The 23,330-nt window shown below is 45.2% G+C and overlaps 1 protein-coding gene across 2 annotated transcripts; it reads right to left on the bottom strand.

The window, feature by feature from the left end:
- Positions 1-754: 754 nt before the first annotated feature.
- arhgef1a (Rho guanine nucleotide exchange factor (GEF) 1a) lies at positions 755-22,109 on the bottom strand. Of its 2 annotated transcripts, XM_060044088.1 has the most exons (23): positions 21,858-22,109; positions 18,128-18,290; positions 17,107-17,174; positions 16,866-16,929; positions 16,260-16,392; positions 15,796-15,905; positions 14,038-14,181; positions 13,680-13,930; positions 13,164-13,289; positions 12,876-12,993; positions 12,448-12,521; positions 11,710-11,881; positions 11,444-11,520; positions 10,772-10,950; positions 9,764-9,831; positions 9,205-9,393; positions 8,628-8,726; positions 8,447-8,496; positions 8,200-8,235; positions 8,038-8,088; positions 7,578-7,886; positions 4,931-5,087; positions 755-3,988 (listed from the first exon to the last, which is right to left on the bottom strand). In XM_060044088.1, the coding sequence occupies exons 1-23, from the start codon at positions 21,918-21,920 to the stop codon at positions 3,918-3,920; spliced, it is 2,772 nt and encodes a 923-aa protein (XP_059900071.1). In that variant the 5' UTR covers positions 21,921-22,109; the 3' UTR covers positions 755-3,917. The 2 variants fall into 2 exon arrangements, with proteins under 2 accessions (XP_059900071.1, XP_059900072.1); XM_060044089.1 differs by lacking the exons at positions 18,128-18,290; positions 21,858-22,109 and adding an exon at positions 17,352-18,121.
- Between the last annotated feature and the right edge of the window lie 1,221 nt (positions 22,110-23,330).

Below are 23,330 nucleotides of genomic sequence, written 5' to 3'. Positions count from 1 at the left end.
CCTCTGAATCAACAGGGGAAGGACAACTGGGCATGCTCACATAACAATATGACGAGAGAGGAATGCCTGGCGCTGTAACCCTACCCCTCTCACCACTCCACCAAGCCTCCATCACCTGGCCCGCCAGAAGTGGCCCTGCCTATTACTGAGCTAACCTAGTGATGGACTGAGGCTTTAGTATCACCTAGGGCAATCCCTGGAGGGCCGGGGGGGTGGCGATGGCAGTTATGGCTCCCCACTAAGCCCCCGCTGGGATATTAATAGACATCACTTGGCTGACATTGTCCTGAGGATTAGAATAAGGGAGAGCATGTAAGTCCAAGTGTTAGTGTATTTGTGTTGTCTCTCGTGTGCCCGTGTGTGAATTTCATTTTTGAGGTCTGCCCCTAAATAGTAACCCGACCTCTGATCGTATTAATGATATACAGTAAATATATAATGCAGGGTGATAAAGTATGCCAAGCGGTGGCCAAAGTATAGCCAGGCAGTCATAATAAAAGCGCTTTTCTGATCTCATTGCCCAGCCGGCAGCATTGAAAACTATTTTTTTGACAAAAGTTATCGCTGGTGTACAAGTTCAGTGCGGTAACCATTATGGTAAATTATGACTATTAGTAGATTCTGGTGATACAGCATCATAACAAGCCAGGTAGTGATGACCACACAAGGTTTTTGTAAGTCCCTAGAAACAAAGGAAGTTTGACTTATCAACAAACATCCACATCTCACACAGACACAAGATAGATACTTGTAATTTTACAAAATTTGACTCTTTATTTTGCATCAGTGATCACATTTTTTCACTTAGTTAACATGTATATTATTGCAAAAGAAAATAATCGAAGGAAACCCTTTTATTGTCAGAAGCGGAGCTACACTGAGCACAAAAGCTAAGCGTGGCGGAGCTTTTTGATCATTAGTGGCGCGTCTGGGGCAAAAGGAGCAAAACGTGTGTTCACTGTCATTATTAGACCTAACTCTATTCAATGCCTTTTTGCTTTTTGCTTGTTATATGACAAACAAAGTCAGTGGCGTAACATCATGGTGATAGGTCCCGGTGCAAATATTTTTTGTGTTCCCCTGGACAGGACTTCCGAGCGGGGGGGGCACCGGTTGCACTGTCGATATTTACGCCACTGAAAAAAGACTTGATTAAACTAAGCATAGATTGTATGATTTTTATTAACACATTTGCAAATTCGCTAGGGAGGTGCCGCCATTTTAATACTAGTCTCACCGGCAGTGATCGGCTGGCACCGCAAACAGAATAAAATAACTTGAAGTCATCCCAGTCAACCCAAATGTCTGCGTCCATCTCCTCACTCTTTAAATCAGATTAAGAGCTCTGTGTTTACACGATGCAGTCACCAGTCCAAAGCGAGAGGGGGAGGCATGTGCTTGCGTAGTAGCCTACATTTAGCTTGTTGCTAATCTACTACGGCTGCCCAATATACATCATTTCAAGCTTCGGCTAATCATTTGGTTTTTTGAATGTTTGGATACATTTTTTCAAATTCCTTATGGCCACGATGACACGAAAACCATCCCTGCCGCGGCCAACGCTACGCTGTTGGCTCAGTGTAGCAGGGTACAGCGTGTAATCCCATGCAACAGCGTGTAACCCCATGTAACAGCATGTAGCAGCCTGTAACATCCTTTAACAGTGTGTAACAGCATGCAACAGCATAAGCTATCACTGAATGAAAAGGAGCATATAAATATACATATAAAGCATAACTTGTGTTTGTGCTAGAGTTTCTAGGTTTAGCCAAAACCAATATCATAGCCTATATAAGAACACACATTTGAAAGCCTGATTATGTCATCCATAAATCAAAAAAGTTGTACTTGATAGAGAACACAATAAATATATTTCTTATCGGAATGAACTATATGTGGCATATATAGCAGCAACAATAGCAGTAGGCACTACGTAGGTCTTTAAAACATCTGCATGAAAATCGACAGAAACTTTATAGAAATAAATGAAACTCCCACTTCATTAGTATGTCTGTTTAATGGCTCATGTGTATTGCAAAGTATGTTTCACATTTGAATTGCTTGTCCGGTTGTGGTCATATAATCCCTATTGATCGACAGGACCCATATTCACATTGAATTAGCCTGCACTATCACTATTGAGCTGGTTCTCTGGGAAAGTCGCCTATCCTCTTGATTAAAATACTTGATTAAAAATACTTCCAAATCTACATGTTGGGCATTTGGCATTCAATTAATTTCCCACATGTTCAACTAAAACAAAACAGCATTCTTCAATCAATATATTTTAATTGTTTTTACCATTATTTGTATTAAAGCTACAGCAAGTACGATGGGAGATGTGTAAAGAGATTCCCCCAAAATGTCCCCTCACTGCATCCTTATTCAATTCAAATATAGCTCGCAAGTATTAGCTTCAGCAACTTGAATGTATTTGAGCTAAAATATACTAAATAACATGCAAATTCATGCAAAACTTCTACATGACTACTTATATAAAAAATATATTTTCATTTTGTTTTCTTATGAGCCCTCATCGTTACATAAGGATACTCTGCACACTGACAAGCATCACGTATATTGTTTAGTTACAAAGAAAAGAGGATTCAGCCGACACCAACACCTTTCTTTGTGATTAGAAGAGCTTGAAGGCCAGCCAGTTAATAAAGTTAGTCAGGAGCTAAGCGTTTTACTGGCATCAATGTTTCAGATTTGATGATTTCTAAACTGTAACGCTATTGGTTTACATTCACGTTTTGAGGATGCATACATAACAGTAAAATGTCATGACCTCAATAAAATAGGAATAATTCACCCTAATATAAATGTGTATAAATTATGGCTTCAACCATGACATCACAGCGCTACGTTTCCAGATGTCGGAATGGGAATCAAAATGGAAACCCTTTTCCCTTTTCAGTTGGTCAATGCAGAAGACCTAGAGCCTGCCTCCGGGCCACGCGGGGTTGGACCTGGGGCCACTTCTCTCTCACGCAGGGCGTTTGGGGTTTCAGGTCAGTGGAAATCCTAGATATCTACAAATCGCACACATTTGTGCTAAAAAATTGATAATGTTTCCTAAATGTAGACTATTTTAAACGGTTCAAGAGTAGGTAAGGGGATTTTAGAATATTACATTGTTGGGCGAATTATTTCTTAAAGACGGAACTCAGCTGTTTATGTTTGTGCAAAGTACTATAGTTTTCGTTGCAAAATCATACAGAATATTTGGTTTATCTTAAAGGTCCAGTCTGTAGAATTTATTGGCATCTAGCTGAAAGGACATGGCAGTATAGGAAACACAACATTCCTAAGTATGGTTTGATTAGTGTATAATCCCAATAAAATGAGGAACGTTGTGCTGTCGTTACCTTAGGTTCAGCCCTTTATATCTACGTGGGGAGCAGGTTATACAGGCCAGTATAGGACACCTTCCACAATACAGGCCAGTACAGGGCACCTTCCACAATACAGGCCAGTACAGGACACCTGGGATTCAGTTGGTTACAATCTGCAACCTCACCACTAGATGCCACCTCTCTTTTACACACTGGACCTTTAAGTATGTTTCAGATATGAACCAAAAGTGTTCCCCTTATTCATCCTTTCATTGATTAGATGCACAAAAAAGTACAAAGCATTAGCAACAGCATAAAAACCTTTACTAGCAATTCCTCCCTTGTAACCACACATACTCATCAGACCAGAGACGCCTGGAAGTATCAACCCAAAATGAAGACACATACACATTACACAACCTAGAAAATACTGCACAAATAACTCTACCTGTGCAGATCATGAAACCTCATACTTCAGTCAGAAGAGGAGCTCCTCCAGGGCTGCGTCTCTTTGGAACCCATCTATTGTGCAGAGGACAGGATTAAGAATAGGGGCTTTCAGCCGTCTGGAAGGGCTTTTTAACAGGCAGACATTTTGGGCATGCGAATTTCTACTCCAATTTCAGCCTCTTCTGGAATATCCTGAAGATCTGAAAAACACATCAACTCATTTTATTATTGGTGGTATTTCATCGGTGTAATGTTAATCTTGTTCATTTATTGTTGATTCATAGCACACTTCTAGTGTCTGTCATAGCTTGGATGTAAAGCAGCCAAAGCCATATAATACCACCCTGAAGTCGCAATTGTTTCTGGAGAGATCCAGAAAAAGAAAGAGGGAAAGAAAGATCCAGAAAGACTGAAGGACGTTTGATGCGTGCAATCCCAGGAAAGAATACGAAGCAACACGAATGCACAATGGGTAAATATTCAATGTGTACCATGTGACTTCAGGAGACATGGTACACAGTGCCATGTCTCCAGTGCAACTGCTAAGAGCCAGTGCCTTCCTCCACAAAAATCAATGCCTTACATAAGGCATTGATTGAACGGTTCTGTAAGTACTTGTCTATTGTGTGTGTGTGTGTGTGTGTGTGTGTGTGTGTGTGTGTGTGTGTGTGTGTGTGTGTGTGTGTGTGTGTGTGTGTGTGTGTGTGTGTGTGTGTGTGTGCGTGTGTGTGCGTGTGTGTGTGTGCGTGTGTGCGTGTGTATGTGTATATGTGTTCTCAAAGAAAAAGATGAACAAAGAAAAATAAGTGTGTTGGTGTGCTTTGTAGAGCATTAAGTATGTCAAATAGCATAATTCAGTAAAACACCATACTGTGATTTGACTGATAGTTCTCATGCATTCTGATCCATAGCATTGGCCAGCTGTCAAACAAATAGATGAGAACCATGAGACTCAACCACAGCACATTTTAATCAATCAAAGTGAGGCAGGCGATCACTGCTGATAGAGTAGTATTACAAATACCATGAGAAAAGTGTAAGAATATCCTCATTGATAATTGATTAATTCAGTAATAATAACGATCAGATGGACCATGTGTGAGCTGGAACAGTGTGTGTGAACAGTGTGTGTGAACACTGACCCCTGGGGCTCTCCGAGCGGCCAGACGACCTCCTCTCATCGTCATCGGAGAGCACCTCCTCCTCCGCGTCACTACAGTCCTGCAGCTCGTCGAATGCGCCGTGGGGGTCCCGGCATGAGTCCAGCTCGTCCGTTCTGGAAGTTTGCTTCGAGTGGAACTAATTCAGTCAACATAGAAGGAAGTAGTTACACTCAAATATTATTTTAATGTCCCACATGTTCCAAAATACAGCTGATATTCTAACTCTATTCAATGCCGCATGATAAAATACACAGTTTATTACTCTAGTGTCCATACCCCTGACTATTTTCCAGAATATTCTAGGATTTAATAAAGAATGAAACGTGTCTCGTCTGGGAAATCCTGGAAATATCCGCAGTCAAAAACGTTGCATGCGTAAGACAGCTGGTCATTTTATACTTGATGCTTAGTTGTTGTTCTTTCACACACATCATCAACCATTCCTGGCAGTACCCTCACCCACCAAACAAGCGGGTGAATGTATGGAGCTTCCCGTGGGCACAGCTGAAGAAGTGCCCCGACACAAGCTCCCTTACTTTGACACATGAAAGGAGTTTATCCTCTGGGAGAGGGCAATGACATCTTACTGGGGATCCACAACTATCTATCAAACAAAAGCACCAGGTCTTGAAGGATCATGTGCGACTCCCCAGCTACCTCCATGCACTCTCCAACACCGTTTTCTGCGGCTCTCCAGGCCCTGCAGACCAGATAGGGTGAACCACGTGAGCCTGTCCAAAGGGAGCTGAACAGCATCCTGCACGCACCTCCAGTCAAGGCGTCGACCGTGCAGCCCTGGCTGTCCTATCACTTAGCTCAATGCTCCGATGGACCGAGAGGATGGAAGGGAGCTGGTCTGTGGCTACCATGAGGACAGGCTCTGGTACACACGCACCCTCCAGGAAGGCTTCATCATACATTGTTTGGACAAAGGAGGGCGTGAAGGGGGGTTCAGGATGCACTGACATCCTCAAAGGGCGGCCACACTGGCTGGTGGTGAAGGCGAGGGCGAAGAGCATCGCACACCAGGCCTCATCATCTGGTCAGGGATTCAGGGGGGGAGAGGGGATTCCTAACAGAACTAACCCGACAACCATCGTCTCAAGTAGGGAGGAACACGGAAGGGAAGAGCCTGTGAAGTCCCCGAAGCATCACATTTCAACCACACTGCCCTGACTGCAACGCTGAAGGCCTCTGACTGGGCTCATGTCCCAGGCAGTGTGTTACGGTCTAATTAAAAGACAAAATTACTTTAGTGAACCCCTCTGCAAATCTTGTTCGGTTAAAGGTGCTATACTAAATTAATAATGAATTAATACTTAATTGACTTAAGTCACTTAATTACTAGCTTGAATGTATGCATCGTCAACTGTTGGTAAGATAGAGGTTATAATTAATTGGGAGTAGTTTTACACTTAAGGTTGTATCTAATGTCATAACAAATGGGTGGGTGCACCCTGAATATGTTGAGACATTTCACCTCTCTTATTATGAATTTCTTGCCAAAGTTTGCGTGGGTCGTAGGCCAGGCTTTTCTGTTATACCAATAACCAGATTTCTAATTTCCCCACCATAACTAATGATTTATATTATATGTGTTACACGTTATTGTGCATTTTATATGCACACATACTTAAAATAAGTAATTATTTTTTCTTTATACATTTATAAAAGAAAAATCTAAATACACTTTCTCCAGAGAGGGCTGTAACGTAGTGTTCTCTATTGGCCAGCCGCCACTAAAAATGCACTTAAAAATGCATCTACTAAAGGGGCTTTGGAATACTCTCCCAAGTAGCACTGTTGCCGACTTACGTTTGGCGTTGCAAACTGGCAAACGTTCATTGTACTCTCTTGTGACTAGTTGGTTCAATCATAAAGTACAAATTCTCAACAATTAAGGTAAAACATTTACCTTTATTGTTTGGTTATGAAAGATTCTGATCCTTTGTCAACTATAACGAACCTTCCTGACATTGTTGGGTCGTAATAACTAATAGATCATTATTAAGTAGGGGTTTGACATTGGGACTAGGAATAAGGGAATTGGGACTAGGACCTTGCAGTGCAGTAAACGTCTGCAGCGCTGTGGAAAGGATCAACTGGTCTTCAAGCACTCGTTCCAGACCGCTGAGGACTCAGTGACTGTCTGCTCCCGGAGCAGTCTTAGGAGTGATCCTAGTCAGAACACATCACCCACTCCAGTGTTCTGGGGGCACTAGCTGGAGTGAGGATTATATAAAAAATTTGGTGATTTTTAAGCAGCGTCAATTGCAAGCGTCAATTGACTTCATATTTACTACGCAATGTTTGTTTTTATGTCAAATTTCAAGGGAAGCCTTCAATACTTCAAACCAGAACAGCCGGGATGGGTCTAGGGGAAATCCAGGAAACCCTCGTCTCCATTCATACTGCTGACGAGCTAAAACTGTACACTTCTAAAGCCAATGCTTTTCAACCCCAACCCTATTTAAAGGTATACACTCCATACTGATAGGGCGATACTTCACCCCCATATGTGAAATCAATAGACGCGCGGTAACCACACAAAAACAGAATAAAACACTTGTAACCAAATAATGGACTATCATCGTCCAGCCTTTGGAGAACCCTCCATCGTCCCCACCTGCTGGGTGGACCCGGGGCCCTCCTGGGGGCCCCCCAGGCCGCGGACCTGCCTCTCCAGCTGGGCCCGGGCCTTCTCGCTGTCCCTCAGCCGGCCCTCGGCCCCCCGCAGCCGGCCCAGCTCCTCCTGCAGCAGGCTGTGCTGCCTCTGCAGCAGGGCCAGCTCCCCCAGGGCCGAGCCCGCCCCGCCGTCCCCCGCGCCCGCCTCCCGCGACAGGGAGCGCCACAGCCGGCCGGCGTGGGAGCCCGCCCCCGGGCCCTCCTGCCACAGACACAGCTCCAGGATGGAGTCTTGTTTGATGACGGCCCCCTGGGGTACGGAGAGGGGCAAGGGAACGCTTTAGTGATGGAGTTAAAACCTGTCATCTCTCTCTCTCTTTCTCTTTTGAAGAAAATCCACAAACTGTAGAAAACGTTTCACCCCCCCCCCCCCCCCCCCCCCGAGATCCCAGAGAACCCACCTGAAGAGCGTGAAGATAGGCACTGAGGTTCATGAGCCGATGGCAGATATCCTGGAAGAGAGGAACAGGGGAGGCTTTGAACGCACCACACTCAACCCTCCAGATAACACTCTGCACAACGACTGTCTTTAAATCACATCTTTAAAGCCTTGACCACTTTACCTCACTCCGGGGCTTGTCTCGATTCTGCTTATGATCCTTCAAAAGAAACGAAAGATATGAATGTAGCTTCAACTAAAATTGAGGATTTCAAGCACAGTTTAGGATTCAATGCCACGGGTAAAACACCATGTAATAAACCTTTAATGCGTTACTTTAAGTTCAAAAGTAAACATAATAAATACAAATAAATAAATAAAAAGGAAAGCAAAGGATTGCAGGACAGAAAGCTGAACAGCCATGTACCGACCTTCACGGCGGAGGAATCATTCTCCCCATTGGCCATCATCTCCTGACCATCTGAACATGGGGAAAGACTTCAGTCACTCAGAGCCCTTTGTTCTCCTAACCACTAAGGTGTGGCGTGTGGTTAGGCTGCTCCACATCTCATTCTTTACGTCATCAGACGGGAGCACATCACATGAACGTACTGATGACGTGGGCTCCGATGTGATGGTGAGGGCAGTCGGTCACGTAGGAGAGGGGGATGTCCAGACTCACCCCCAGCAGCAGCTCGCTCAGCATGTCCACTAGGGGGCGACGTGACACCAGAGGTGAGACAACAGAAGATAAAAGAGGAGTCTAGGAGGTGTCCCTCCTAGACCAGCGATCCCCAGCCCCCCCCCGGAGCCGGTCGTGGACCCGAAAATAAATTATTTTGTCATATTTTATAACTTAGGCTATATGAGTCGTGTTAGTTCCTCCAACACATAGAATCCATGCACTATTTTGTAGTGAAGAAAAAGGGAAACATTTTGTGAATTGTTCTGAGGGTTTATTTAAGTCTCATGTGACTTTTATTGTGTTTCTCTCTTAATTGTATGATTCAATATTTTTGCAGTGGTGAAGGGAGCCTGAGACTTGCTCTAGAATTAGGGGAACACAATTGACTACCGGTCATCCAATTTCTCCACGAACATGCCGGTCCTTGGAACAGTAAGGGTTGTGGACCCCTGGCCCAGACCCCTGGAGCAGTGGAGTCCCCGTCCCTGTGTGCGTACTGCGTACCCTCTGCGATGGAGTCCAGCAGCAGCTTCTCAGCGCGCGGCGCCTGCGCCGTGTTGGCCCTGAACAGGTTGCGCGTGTTGATGGGCAGCGGGACCTCGCACGCCCCCGTCACCTCGGCCAGGTCGGAGAACAGGGTGACCCGCTCCTGGAGCAGCTCCACCACCTCCCGGTCCTTCTGCTGGATGTCCGCTGAGAGGGTTCCAACCAGAGGCATGGACAGGAGACAGGGAACACCGACTCGTGTTAACATGTACCGAAGCCTTTTCATGACACATGTGGTTATGCACACACTCATTTGTAAATATAGGGAGACCCTGCCATCTACTGGCAATGTGTCGCATAACGACAAACTTGTTTCTAGAAATCTTGGTGACCTATTTATAAGGGTGATGTATCTACTTTCACCATTGCAACTTTAAAGCCAATTTGATTAAAAAGATTTGACTTTGGATGTAGATAAATTAAACTGTATTTTGTGAGTTAAATCAAAGACATTGCATATATTACATGTTTTACATACACAGTATGTATGATACAATTTTAGGTTGTGATTTCTGACCTTTGATTCTTCTCAGAAGAGCCTTGTCCTCAGTCTCAATGAGTGGAAACTCCTCTTGCGAAGGGCAGCTGTGAAGGAACACACACGGGGTGCTTATTCATAGACAGTCTTTATCGTTGTTATGAGGCCTAGGCCATATCACCTCAAAGTGATCAACAAACACACGATAAAGAAATCGATACAAGAGTCAGACAGAAACACCGCCTGCCTGCACACAATGCAAAGCAATCCGAGATGAGACAGGTATAAGGTCCAGGTGGTGAGCAGGGGCGTTTCTAGGTTTATGAAATATCCGGGGCTTAGGCCAGAGGGAAAGGGAAAATGCATGCATGGCGCGCGACACATTTTTTTGCATGCTTTATTGCGCATGCAAATTTTTTCATAATGCTTTACATAAATATACAAAAATACGCAGTTTATTATCCCCAGACATCTAAAGTTCCATTGAAGTTATTTCAGAGTAAATTTAATACAAGTGAGACAGACATATATATATATATATATATATATATATATATATATATATATATACATATATATACATATATATGACTGGAGATAGGATAGGTTAATTCACTTGAAGTGGTAAACAGTCTTGTTATGTTTGTAAATGGTTTATTCTCTGGCCAGAATGACTATCTAGAAGGACTAGGCTACTTTGAGATGCCCCTGGAATCCCCATGGTTTTTTTCTAGTGTAAAGCAAGCAAAAAAGAATTTTTTTTAGATTCGGGGCTTTCATGGTGATGCAATGCATTTGAATTAGCCGTAAGCAAGACTGGAATTTTGTGTAATTGGTTAGAAACGCCATAGTGTGTGAGAATAACACTGAATGGAAACCACCTGTCAATTCAAGGTGTGTGAAGCCAACAGTTATCAATGGAGAGCGAGGGGATGTTTTTGGGTTTGAAAATGTTTAAAATGTGGCGCTCTTCCACTCTTATCTGCTCTCTCTCCAACGTGACCCATATAACCCTTGAAGCCAAACACAGAGGGAGAATGTACCCACTTGGTGACCGCGTGGTGGATCTCCCGCTTCCAGATGTGTTTATCTTCCCTGGAGGCGCAGTGCAGCTCGTACATCTCCGCGGGGGAAGAGCCGCTGATCAGGAACATGCCCCTCTCCTGGTTGGCGATGTCCCGTATGATGAGCCCGTGAAGGGAGAGCACGGTAGACTTGTCCTTATCCTGAACAGCCAGAGAGAGAGAGAGTGGGGGGGGGGGCAGGAATCAAAGGAGAGGGAGAAGGAAAGGAGGCGAGAGAGAAAATAAGAAGGCAGAAGTGAGCAAGCCCTTGTCATTTAACATTTAGGGGATTTTGCTGATGCTTTTATCCAAAGCGACTTACAAGCATTCATGCACACATTCACACACCGACGGCCACGCTGGGAGACAGCCAGGCCGTCAGGAGCAGTTAGGGTGAGGCGTTTTGCTCAGGGACACTTCGACACTCGGCTAGGAGGAGCCGGGGATCGAACTAGCAACCTTCCTTTTACCAGTCAACCCGCTCTCCCTCCTGAGCTACTTTCGCCCCAAAATCTTCAATAGTCATTGATTTGAGACTTATTAATTAGGGATGGATAAATTAGTCTTACTTCTACTTTGCTTGCGACAGTTTTGCGGATCCTTTCTGGTATCGTTTTGTTCAAAGGCAACAGAGATCAAGATTAGAGTTTCTTACCAGAATTGGGAATATGTACCGCTGGTCTTTCTCCTGCAGGAAAACCAGGACATCTGCCATTAGTAGAACCTGCACATCTGTGTTTCCACACACACACACACACACACACACAAAAAAAACATACACACACGCACGCACACACACACACACACACACACACACACACACACGCACACACACAGCGTTAGGCGTATTTAATCGACATTTGCAAATCTTAGGACGCTGCTTCACATCCTGGCTGATTCCCCGGGTGTGGGGGTCCGTACCTTTGAGCCGGGACCCCGGGTTCTTCCAGAGCAGCGCCCCCTCGTGGACCAGCCTGCGGCGGAGCAGCTCGCTGGCCCGGAACACGCCCCCGTCCCGGACCTTGGCCTCGGCCCGCGGGTCCAGCTTGGCCTGGATCTCCTGCAGCCTGTGGGTCCGCTCCAGCTCCACCACCTGGGGGCGCACGGGGTGGAGGAACGGGGTCACTGGTGTGGATGATATGTCGGCACTCACACTAATAACTCTGAAGGGGATGGAGAGGTCTGCAGTGACCTCAGTCCGGGTTAACGGACTGGGGTCACTCATACACGCACACACACACACACACACACACACACACACACACACACACACACACACACACACACACACACACACACACACACACACACACACACACACACACACACACACACACACACACACACACACACACACACACACACAGAGATGAGGTTGGATTGGGGATTTCCTTTAATTGAGTACACCTTTCCACACCTTTCCAATGCCTTAAGAGTTATTAGTGAGGATACAGACTGACACTGACATTATTTTCTAAATGGACCTTCAATTACGTCCACCTCAACGATCAATGATTTTGACATATGGTGTATATATCTTTTCTAGTTTCTTCTTTTTGTCAGGGACTAATAAAGGCGAGAAGTCCCACGATCTTATCTGATCTTTATTCAACATATGTTTTTGATACATTTGATAATAATCCTTCTGAAGCAGCGTACCTGGTTGTCAATGGAACTGAGCAGTTCTTTGATGGAGGAGAGCGCCTGGGCCAGCACCGACGCTTCTTCACTGTCTGCAGGCCAAGGGAAGGTAGCGGGCAGACAGGACTTTAAACATTGCTCAAAGCTTCCCCATCCAAAGTGATGATGAAGCTCATTTTGTCCTCCTGATTAATTCATCGCTGTGCACTTATCAGAGAGAATAGGGAGAAAAGTTTGTTTCACAGCAAAACATACCGTGTTTTCATTGTCTTTAACATCCTATATCATGCGAAATAAGTCCCACCACACCATTCTTGGAATGAATGTTAATCTAAACAGGGTGGACACGGGAACCCGAGTGCACTCATGGACACCATACATGGACACCATACATTCTTGGACACCATGTGTGTGTTTTCTGGCCGGGCGTCAGAGTGCAGCCTTACCGTTAGTGTTGTCCAGGATGCGCTGGAGGAGGACGGGATACTTAGTGATTCTCTGGGTGACCAGCAGGATACATTCTTGGACACCATGCCGACGTAAGAGGTTCCCTCGACCTACCCGCTACACCGAACCCAGAGAGGGAAAAACACAGCATGATGGGGGAGAGTATCCCCAAAGCAAACTGGAGCTATCGTTTAAAACATCACACCTTGAGGATGACAGAAACCCATACGTGTTGGTGTACATGTAACATAATTACATGTATTCAAAATGGTTGCCTCAATACTTACCCGTATAAAGTACTGGAACTTCTTGTCTTTGGCGAGCAGCTCCTTGTATAGTTTGACAGCCTTCAGGTGGCGACTGCAGAACTCTGCATACGTCTTCCTCATCTCATCTGCACAGTGGCCTGAGAACTGGTGGACAAAGGCACACACACACACACACACACACACACACACACAGACACACACACAGAAACACACACGCACGCACACACACAAACCCACACACACAAACAAACACACACAAACAAACACACAAACACACACACACACACACACACACACACACATATACCCACACAAAAACGTATACACACACATACAAACGAACACACACACACACACACACACACACAAATACACACACACACACACACACACACAAACACGCGCACACATTTCACATGAGGTTGGATTTAGCGTAGTTGCGCTCCAATAAAGCTCAAAAGATCTTCCATCCATCCATACATAACCGCTGAAAAAGCTAAGTTCTTGTCTTTATCGTGGCCCCTGGTCCCTCACCTGCTCCAGCAGCACGTCGCCCAGCTGCAGGATGGTGAAGTTGTAGGTGGAGCCGGCTTGAAGGCTGTAGTTGCGACGCAGGATGAGCTGCGCCAGGAAGCGAGAGTGCAGCAGCAGCAGCTGGTCCAGGCAGGGGAAGAGGACGTGCACGGTGCCCGGGTCCAGCCCCACGTCCTCCAGCATGCCCTGGCGGAACACGTGGTCCATGATGCGCAGAGTGCGCATGTGGTGCAGCTCCGTCTGGATGAGCTCTGAGGAGGTCCAAGACATGAGCTCCCCTCCATTTGTAACCATCACCGGATGCGTCACACGCATGCAAAGAAACGACGAGAAGCAGAGGGGGAAGCGTTGCCCTCACCGTAGATCACATCCTGCCTCTTGATCACGTCTTTGCGGTGGGCCTGCAGGTAGCTGGTGTCCACCGCCATGCTCCAGGAGTCGGCCTCGAAGTCTCGCTCCTCGATGTCCAGCTCCTCCAGCATGGACACGTAGTAGGCCTCTCCTGAAGAACAGGAGTACTGCCATGGAAACACGTCGCTGGAAACCATGTGTTACACTGCAAAACCAGGGCTTGTTTTTAAATCAAGAAATTCTCGATTTACTCATAATAATGTTATTAACAGTTATCAATGTGTATCAGGCATCAGACAATTATGTGCCATGAATTGAATCTCACATAATCGATTATCTTCGACTCCTTCGAGCAGATTCAATAGGTTGTCTCTTTTCGCTTCTAGCTGGCCTCTGATAACCGTACACTCACGTGACAGCCAGGCCACACAAGTGATAGCAACTGTGACTGTTCAAGACTATGAGGAAGTATGCAGTATCCAACACAACACGGGGGTAGCGAATCAAACCAAACCCCTACCCTCAGTCTTTCAAGACCAAGTTTAATAGCCGGGTCGGAGATGTATATTGAAGGGGGCCTTGTTTTGCAATATGATTTTTAATAAAATTGTATGTTAAAAATACACCTTATTATTCTCCCACTATTTCATACTTTGTCAGAGACACTAAGTCTCTTTAAGGCCCGCCTTACGAAAAGCGCAGTCTTCTGATCGGTCAGAAGGCCTACTCTGTTGCGACTGGTAAACTGCTCAATGAATGTTGGACATCTCAAGCCCATGAGTCCCATGCCACTGCAAACATTGTCTGTAAAAATGTCATGGGTCAGCAGTATCTACTTGAGCCTGAGACGGATACTGAGTCACGTGTTGGATTCCGATGAACCAGAAACACCATCACAACTGAGAATGGAACAGGACGTTTCACAGGGGTAAGCACTTATTTTGTAGCCATATTTAAAGTAAAACTATGTAAAAGACAAGCTCAGGATACCCTGACTGTCTGGCCATTTTGCAAATTGCTGTTGTTAATATTTGTTTTTGTATTCTGCTGTATATTAATGTTTTTATTTAACTATGTATATTGTATATTATAGCTGCTCTTCTGCCAGGTTGACTAATAGCAAAAGATCAACCAACTCGTGATAACGAGTGTTTTTTCTTTCGAAACATTGGTGGTTTCGTCCAATGCTGAGTGATGTAACTTCTAGCCAGGCGCATTGGATTGCAATAAAAAATTGTACGAGTCACTATTCACACCTTGCTATGTGTGAGTACCCCCATGTTAATGACTTGGAGAGCACGTCCTTTCTTGTATCTCGCCTTCCTCGATATACTAGCGATATACTTTATGCATGTAAGCTCCCCAGGGATCACTTTGAAGTCTGCATTTATTGATTGTTTCTTTAATATATCAAAAATCACATTAAAAATCTAAATAAATCATAACAAATCGGAAAAACGTGAAATATTGCCTCCATGCACAGTAGATTGAACATCGACCAATCAGATCTGCTCCACTCTCCCCACCCTCTAGAATGGCCGTTGCTCGGCGGCGGCGGTTTGGGAACTGACCGTGACTCTGCCCTCTGGCTGTGTGTTGATGGGATACCGATGAAGGATATGCATCCTCTAACCCTGCATTACATACCACTGTTTGTGGCCCGCAGGTACAGTATATACTGGGTCCGCTTGTCTGTTCTTTGGACCGTTTGAGGGGTTTCTCATGTGTAGTCGTTGGTAAAGGTGGCAGCGGTCTTATCACCTACCCTCGTCATTCAGTGACTCCATAGAGACGGCCCTGTTCCTGAAGTTCAGCGAGTCGGTGGACTGGGACAGTATCCTGCGGAAGCCCATCGGAGAGTCCTCATTCAGGTTCCTACAGCCAAAGGGCACACATACACACACAACATTCAGAGATGCCTGAAATCAACCTTCCGATCGATACCGTCATGTGCCCAAGACAATTATTTGATTCTATGCTATGCTCTATTTCCTTAAAGCATCAGTATGAGGAGTAACATTAAGGCCCAATCCCATTTCTATCCCTTACCCCTTCAAAACAAGGGGGAGGGGTAAGGGTAAGGGTAAGGGGAAGGGGAAGGGGAAGGGGAAGGGGAAGGGGAAGGGGAAGGGGAAGGGGAAGGAGTAGAAATGGGATTGGGCCTTAAAAGGCCCACTGGAGCTGCCCCCCTTAAGCTAGAAGACAAGACGATCCCAAAGCAGGACTCACCCGGCGATGTTGTTGCTGGACACGCTCTTAGCCAGAGAGAGGGTGGAGCGGCCCCTCCGCGAGCCCAGCAGCGACTGGCGGATGCTGTCTGAGTGGTAGATGGCTGAGCTGGGCCGCTCCCGCCTCACCGTGGCTGCGGAGGAACACAGAGGGGAGTTGCTTTCCGTGTTGCTTCTACTGTATTTTCCTCCTCATCATCCTCATCTTCAAACCGCTTATCCAGGGTCGGGGCGCGGGGCCAGTAGCTCCAGCAGGGGCCCCAAGACTTCCCTCTCCCGGGCAATCTTGGGCCCCCTGACTGCCCGGGGGGCCCCAGACCAGGCGGTCAGGGGGTCTGACGCCTGGTCTAATATAGAATAAAATATTATTCTATTTTATTATAGATAACTTGCTGTAGTTCTGTCCCACTTTATCAGTGTCTTATCATGAGACAGCAATAAGGTCTACTAACAGTGAGCAGGCGGGACAGGGCGTGATACGATGACCGCAAAGTTGGTCGCCGCTGATGTGGAATCGGCTATGGTGACAGTTTAAAGGAACTGGGCGGTATGGCGTCCCTTTTGAATGACACATAGCGTGAATGCTATGTGTCAAAAAAGGACTCACTTTTAGTGCGTAGGTTGACGTTCTGCATGGATGAGTTATTGCGCGTCTGTACCATCTTCTGCTGCTGCAAGGTGTTAACAGACAGATCACAGGAAGTGTTATGCAACACAAGACTGCGTGTTGACAGAGATTATTAACTTTCATAGAACATAAGCAAGATGATGAAGTCAAAAGTGAGACGAGTTTACTGGTGGAAGAGAAGCAGTCGAGCTCAAGGTTGATCATTTGCATTGTCTCATACCCGCTGTTTCATTTTGACACAGTTGAGCAGGGAGTCTCGACAGCGGTTGTGGATGGTGACGTTGCATGCTTGGAAAGAAAAGAAAAGGAACACAGGAACGACAAGCGTGAAGCTTTCTTTGCTTTGTTTTTGTGTCTTTGAGAAATATCTTTCTCAACATTTCTCAAGAAAGAGAAGCTAACAAAGCCATTTCAAAATCTAAACATATTTCATACAAGTTTTAGCGTAGTAAAAACTATTCTTACTGTTGCTCTGCACTCTTTTGAACATTCATCTTTTTTAATCATGAATGGAATCAATAGTAAAAGGTGGACAAAGGGATTTTCAAAGACTCCTAAAATGATCAGCATGGGGGCCCTACAGAAAGAGATGCAATTAGTGACCGGAGGGTTGTTGACGCAAGCTAGAGACCTCATTTGTATGAAAGAGGGCATTAAAGACTACCTAAATGATCAACACCGGGGGTGTAGTCCTACAGAAAGTGATCTAATTAGCAGATAACCTAATGGTCAAGTACGGCCAAGAGTGAGCTAGCTTACACCCAAGTCAATTTAGGCCACCATAAATGATGATAACTTCCTGTAGTAATATAGCGATCAACTTGATAATCCTAAATGTCATTGCAGCCTTCAGTCATATAAAACAGACCCCAGGTTTTTTAATGCCAAAAGCTATCTCTTCAAATTAACATTTTTCACTGAGGTAGAAGTCAATGTCATCCATTTTGCTTTTGCAGAAACCAGAAACTTGAAGTATTGCTGGTTTATTCGACCAGCAGATAGGGGTGCTGGACAAGAAAAATGCTCATATGGGTCGTTTTGGGTCACATTGACCAACATCCCTTTTCTACGGTTTAGGTTGGAGATCCAAAACCACCTTCAGATTGACCTCAGACTGATACATCAGCTCATCCTTTAGACACTCGTTGGTTGGTGCATCGCAATGCCATTCCATGGTTCAGGGTAAAACATGAACATGCGTCGCACAAGACACACAGTAACGAGGAACTGGTGTTACTCACTTGGGCAGCTCAGGGCCTCCTTGGCCGTTATACTTTTGTTGCAGGCGGAGCACAGGGTGGTGCCTGAGACCATGAGCGAGGTGAACAGGTGGCCGTTGCTGTAGCGGGACTCTCGCTCGCGGGCCTCGATCTCTCGCTCCCTCATGCGCTCCTTCTCCTTATTCTAGAAGGATGCAAAAGGTTTTCAGCTCTCTGTCACTGGAATGATAAGCATGAGGAGTTATATAGACAACAAATAACCAAGCCATTTTAGAAACCAGTATGCACTTTAAATCCTTCTACTCTCATAATGTAATCGATCTATTGTTATAGCAGGTGACACACACAGCTATTCACATATGATTCAAAAATGTATAGCCCTTAATTACATACAAAGGAATAGGGAGTCATCCGTTTGCATCGGGTGGCCTTTTCAACTACTGCCATCAACATCTCATTATTAAAACATGTATTTGTTTAGTGTAGGACACATTACTCTGATGGTCCATTGTCCAGCCTGGATAATTCAAGTACATTCTCCTTTACATCATTGGCTCCCAATCATTCTTTTGAGCTATACATGGTGTAGCACCTACACAAATGTAAATATATATATTTCAGAAACTAATTTGTTTCCCTTCACTCATCTGTGTTTCAATGTGTTGTTTGGGTCCCTGTCTTGTCTATTGAGATGCTGAATCCGTGGACGCTGGCCTCCTGTTCCTGACTTAATGTTTCTGGATCGGGCCTCCTGTTCCTGGCTTAATGTTTCTGGATCGGGCCTCCTGTTCCTGACTTAATGTTTCTGGATCGGGCCTCCTGTTCCTGACTGTGGCTTAATGTTTCTGGATCGGGCCTCCTGTTCCTGACTGTGGCTTAATGTTTCTGGATCGGGCCTCCTGTTCCTGACTGTGGCTTAATGTTTCTGGATCGGGCCTCCTGTTCCTGACTGTGGCTTAATGTTTCTGGACATGACCCTGCCAGCAGCTAGCCGTAGTCAGTCCATAAGGCTCCATTACCTCCTTATGGTCCCAAGTCAGACCTGCCCATCGTGTCCTTACTGGTAGATGATATATTCGATAAGATAAGATTACATTTTATCAGCCATAATGTTTTTGGTACAAAATGTTCACATCTATGATCGATAATCGTAATTGTATGGCAATGATTGAGGCATTTTGAAAGTTGAAATGATTATATATATATATATATATATATATATATATATATATATATATATACACACACACATCCACACACACTCAGTAAATGATATAGCATTGACAGCTGAATCTTTGTTTGTATCCTGCAGAGGAAGTAGCCCGCTAAGACTTCCTCTTTTCAAAGCGGCAGTAGGGAAAGGAAGTTGTTACCAAGGCAACACAAAAAGGGAGGGGTGTACCACAAGCAGACAAATGTACACACAATGGGCTGTTGCACAATCTGAAATGGCTTGATAAATTCATCAGCAACAGCAAACATGTTTAAAATGCCTAGACTATAGATGACTAGATAATAGTGTATCTGACTCAAAAAGTTGGCGAATCATAAAAATACATCTCCAAATAACCCACCCCCTGTCAACAGAAGATAATGTGCATAAACATTTCGACTCTCCTTCCACAATAGATGTTTTTCTGTTTTTCTTCAGGAATGAAGGCTACCATTCAGCCGTCTGGCCGTGAGTCTTGTGATCATCACATGAACTATTATAAAAGGAGAAGTTAGGCTGGCTAAGAAATGTGGGCCGTAGTAATCATTGGCTCTTTAAACACAAATCATTCCTGGCTAAACATGGTGGCTACTGGGCGAATAGCACACATTAAAGCCATTCACGACTGCTATCGGTGTTATGTGTAGGCCTGCACCAGAGACAGGGCTTCCAGGCAGCAGCCATCCTCCCTGTACAGCCATCTTTGGTCAATATTTATACCCTGGTCAAAATACATAAGTACACTACCCTACCCTCAACAAGAGAACGTACATCGCCTGGTCCCATCGAAATGAAGCATAGGAGCATTTGAAATGTTGGTTTGGTGTTGGTAGTAAAACTGCTCTATCAAATGTTCCTTTCTGCTCCACAACAGTAAAAAAAAAACAGGGGAAAAACGTTGTGACCAGCCAAGCTCCAGTGTGGGTGTTACGCACGTGGGCTGTATGCAGGCCCTGTGCTATTGGCCCAGATTATCACTGAGTTTCTATATGTGTACATGATCGCTGCAAGATGAATGTGTAAAGTATCACTGCTAGATACATGCATGAAGTATCACTGCTAGATGCATGTGTAAAGTATCACTGCTAGATGCATGTGTAAAGCATCACTGCTAGATGCATGTGTAAAGCATCACTGCTAGATGCATGTGTAAAGCATCACTGCTAGATGCATGTGTAAAGCATCACTGCTAGATGCATGTGTAAAGTATCACTGCTAGATGCATGTGTAACACAGCTAGATGTATGTGTAAAGCATCACAGCTAGATGTATGTGTAAAGCATCACTGCTAGATGTATGTGTAAAGCATCACAGCTAGATGTATGTGTAAAGCATCACAGCTAGATGTATGTGTAAAGCATCACTGCTAGATGTATGTGTAAAGCATCACAGCTAGATGCATGCGTAAAGTATCACTGCTAGCTGTAGTCATTTAATGTGAAATGTAAAATGGGAATGAAATAAAAATGTGAATCAAAACGTTTTGGCTGTTACTATATTGTAAACGACCGTAATAGGACAATACATTGTGGTCTGACAGGGAGAAGGGAGAAAGGGACAGATGGAATGGATGGCCTGCAGGACTTTTCTGAGGTTGAATTCTAAATCTTCCACTCTATTCGGGACAATATAACAACTGCGAGGTAACACCAGCCCACACACATTTCTATGGCAACGCTTGGATAGTTTAATATTCTGCAGTTTCGACAGCTGGGCAATATTATATATATATATATATATATATATATATATATATATATATATATATATATATATATATATATATATAAAGTTATGTAATGCAACATGGGACTATTTTGATCATATAGCATGATGTACACATACACACACATACCTCACCATCACGCCACATTCACACACACACACACACACACACACACACACACCCCAAAAAAACACGCACACACATAAACACCCCCACACACACACAAACACCACAACCCCACACACACACACACACACACACACACACACACACACACACACACACACACACACACACACACACACACACACACATCAGAATATTACATAGCAGTAGATCAAATCCAGAGTTATCAGCAACACGAAATACAGCTGGCTTTGCATTTCCATCTGAATACTTTTTAGTAGGCCTATTGTGTTATTTTTCTGAAGTATAGACAAGGTATGCATATACATCTTTCTTCCACAATAAAACGGACATCCTAAGCACAAGCACAACTTTGAATAAATAAGTGTGTGGCGCGCACACACACGCGCGCACTCACGCACGCGCGCGCGCACTCACGAACGCACACTGGAAAGTTTCAGGGTGACTCAGAGCCCCAAAATGGAAAGAAAACGTTTGAAAAAGGAATAAGCTCGAAGGGAGTGTTGTACACACCCTCCAGCAGCCCTGACACATCCGCACGCAGCCTAACATGCGCACAGGCCTACCTGCTCCCCTGCCCCGAAGTTCGCCAATTAATAGGCTACCTTGATAATAACTATCACGCATTTAAGCCCGAATGTTTGGTTTATCAGAGAGCAACTCACCCGCAAACTGATCTCCCTCATTCTCTCCTGCCGGATTTTGGAAACATCAGCAACTCTAGACATGTCGGTGAACTGTCAGATTCCGTTATAAATAAACCAAACACCTTTCCGTGGTAGTTAAACCACTGAATTCAAATTTGTTAACGAAAAGAACAAACGGATCCCGACAATTTAAGATTTTCTGTCATAAAAGTAAGCTACGTCTACATAGGTGGCAGTGATTCGTATAACGTGAATGAGAAGCGGTTGAATTTATCACCGCGCCCACGGGAGGACGTTCGCTTAGAATATTGGCCCTCCTACTCAGATCTCTCTCTCTCTCTCTCTCTCTCTCTCTCTCTCTCTCTCTCTCTCTCTCTCTCTCTCTCTCTCTCTCTCTCTCTCTCTCTCTCTCTCTCTCTCTCTCTCTCTCTCTCTCTCTCTCTCTCTCTCTCTCTCTCTCTCTCTCTCTCTCGTCGAGTGGGAGTAGAGCTCGCTCCATTCCAAAAGGTCTCCCCATCTACAATATGTAGCCAGGTTTCATGTCTAATATTAAAACGAACACTATAATTTCATCAGGCACTTTGCCGTTAACATGGTAATTAAACCAACATGTTAGTTAACATAACCATATATATTCTCTTGAGAGACCAGGCGTGAATAAAAGGAACTAAGAATGTATAATTTATATGTAATGTTAACACACTACTACATTATCAGTCTACCTCCAAGATAAAATATGTCCACAGCTTAAACCCTTAATCCTTCCTTTCTAACCTAATATATTGATGCTATTGTTGCAATCCATTGTACCTCCTGTGCTAAGCCCATCCGTTTATGTTCGATCATGTCGATCATGCAATCAATGTAGCCCTCACCACACACACTCAGATCTCCACACTGGCAGCATGGATCACCATCTTCATGCATCACTTCCAAAAATGGCTTTCAACATCAACCCCTTCCGTCCTATAGTATGGCAGCCCGCTAGGGAGTATAGCAGCCCCATAGTGGAGTATGGCAGCCTCCAAGGTGGAGTCGGCGGCCCCCTAGTGCAGTATGGCAACCCGCTAGGTGAAGTATGGCCGTATGGCCGCACCCTAGGTGGCGTGTAGAATGGTCATCATTGCGACGGTGGAGCCCAATGGGGGCCCTCTCCAAAGAGTGAAGGACAAAGAAGGGCAGTCCGAGGACACACACGATGGAGAGTCGGCCCCCAGCCCCAGCCCTTACTCCTCTACAGCGCGGTGGAGCCCGGCGGAGGACGGGGGAGGCAGCCCAGCAACCGCCACAGGCAACCGTCTGCGGCCAGCAGCCCATGGAGCCGGCGCGCAGAGGGCCAGGCCCGAGCCACACCCCTGCCAGCCACCTTGTCAGCCAAAGGCCCCGGCTCCACGGAGGGGACGGGGAAAGGCCCCGTCACCCGGCTCCACGAGGAGCTACCACCGCAGCCCAGCCGTCATGCCTCCACCAGCCCCGTATAGACAGCCTTGA

The sequence above is a fragment of the Gadus macrocephalus genome, chromosome 22, assembly GCF_031168955.1.
Source record: "Gadus macrocephalus chromosome 22, ASM3116895v1".
NCBI lineage: Eukaryota > Metazoa > Chordata > Actinopteri > Gadiformes > Gadidae > Gadus > Gadus macrocephalus.
The sequence above is the reverse complement of the archived record's forward strand: the minus strand, read 5'-3'. Positions and strand labels throughout refer to the sequence as shown.